The sequence below is a fragment of the Empidonax traillii genome, unplaced genomic scaffold, assembly GCF_003031625.1.
Source record: "Empidonax traillii isolate 1590-97213 ecotype Southwest subspecies unplaced genomic scaffold, ASM303162v1 scaffold926:size687835, whole genome shotgun sequence".
In the NCBI taxonomy this organism is placed as follows: domain Eukaryota; kingdom Metazoa; phylum Chordata; class Aves; order Passeriformes; family Tyrannidae; genus Empidonax; species Empidonax traillii.
In genome coordinates this window covers 487465-488772 of record NW_020956119.1, presented here as the reverse complement: position 1 = coordinate 488772, position 1308 = coordinate 487465, and the positions used below count along the sequence as shown (strand labels likewise).

Sequence of the window (1308 nt, the reverse complement as noted above, 5' to 3'; positions counted from 1 at the left end):
GCGGGCGGGGCGGGCGCGGAGGAGGGGCCGGGCGGGGCGCTGCTCTAGTCGCGCCCGGCGCTGCCCGCGGACCTGTCCCCGCCCGCCCGAGCCCTACGGCTGTGCCCGGGGGCAAACCCCGGGGGGGGGTTCCGTGACCAACAGCCCCAGCGCTGCTCCCGCCTCCTGGTGTTCCCGCCTTCCCTACACTTAGTCACGGCCACGCCACCCCTTCCCCCGCCGCGGCGGAGGTCCGCGGGCACCCCGCCCTCAAGCGGGGCCCATTGCCCCCGCACTCCCTTGTACGGGGGGCGCGGCCGCCCGTGCCGCAGGTGCCCGAGGGGTGTGGCGGGACGCGGCTCGCACCGCCCCGGCTCCTCCCGCCGGGGTCCTCGCCGGCCCCTGCTCCCGCCCCGCCCCGCCCGGCCGCCAGCGGGTGATGGCGGCGGCCTGCGCCTGAGGATCCGCGGCGTTGGGCGGCGGGGGAGCCATGGAAGAGGACCTGGAGCTGGAGAGGTGAGGGCTGAGGGGCGGCGGGGGCAGCGGCGGAGCGACCCCGGGAGCGAGCGGCTTCTGCGGGGCCCGGCGGCGCCTCCCGCCCCGCGAGGCCCGGGCAGGTCCGCCCTGGGGCCCCTCGGGGCTGGCGGCGGCCCTGGGGCGGCTCGTCCCGGGCCGGGCGCTCGGGGGCGGGTGGCCCGCGGTGCGGAGGAGGGGCCCCAGGCCCCGCCGGGTTCTGCCCCCTGTCCCCTGACAGCCCCCCGGCTGTGCGGTAAGGGGGCGCGCCGAGGGGAACGCGGCCTGGAGCTGCTTCCGTGGTGCCTTCGGGACAGAACTTTGGAGTTCCAGTTGAAAATAAATCTTTCTACAGAATGGGGAAAATTCATTATTTAAAAGCTCACAAGCAGACGAATGAAAATAAATAAAATATTTTAAAAAAGCTACAAGTTTGTTCTTGTGCTGCGTGTTGGTGCCGTTTAGAAACAAGATTGGAAAGTCTTAGGTGGTTTTTATCCATTACGATTTGATGAGTTGATGTACTTAGTAAAATAAACTAAAAAAACTTTAGCTTGTGTTATTACAATTTTCAATTTTCAGTACTGGAGATGTGCCAGTTGACCAGTTAAAATTACCCTGTTCTTGTACGGAATAACACAAAATGCTTGGCAGTTATTTTGTGAAAACAGTAAAATTGTTTTCCACTTTGTATTTTGTGTGGACCAGAGGATTCTTCTTGCCATGCATAGTGAGTTGCAGTGTTCCCAAGCAAACATTGGAGATTAAAATGCAGATTTCTATATTTGGATGCTCAAAGTAGGCCTCTCTTACTTT

At 62.6% G+C, this 1308-nt stretch overlaps 1 protein-coding gene across 1 annotated transcript in view; it reads left to right on the top strand.

Moving 5' to 3' along the window:
- The first annotated feature begins 366 nt into the window (after positions 1-366).
- Positions 367-1308, top strand: part of POLR1D (RNA polymerase I and III subunit D) — a 20411-nt gene continuing 19469 nt past the window's right edge. The window contains exon 1 of the mRNA XM_027903047.1: positions 367-495. Within this exon, the coding sequence (XP_027758848.1) occupies positions 470-495 (26 nt within the window). The 5' untranslated portion in view covers positions 367-469. The remainder of the gene's footprint in view (positions 496-1308) is intronic.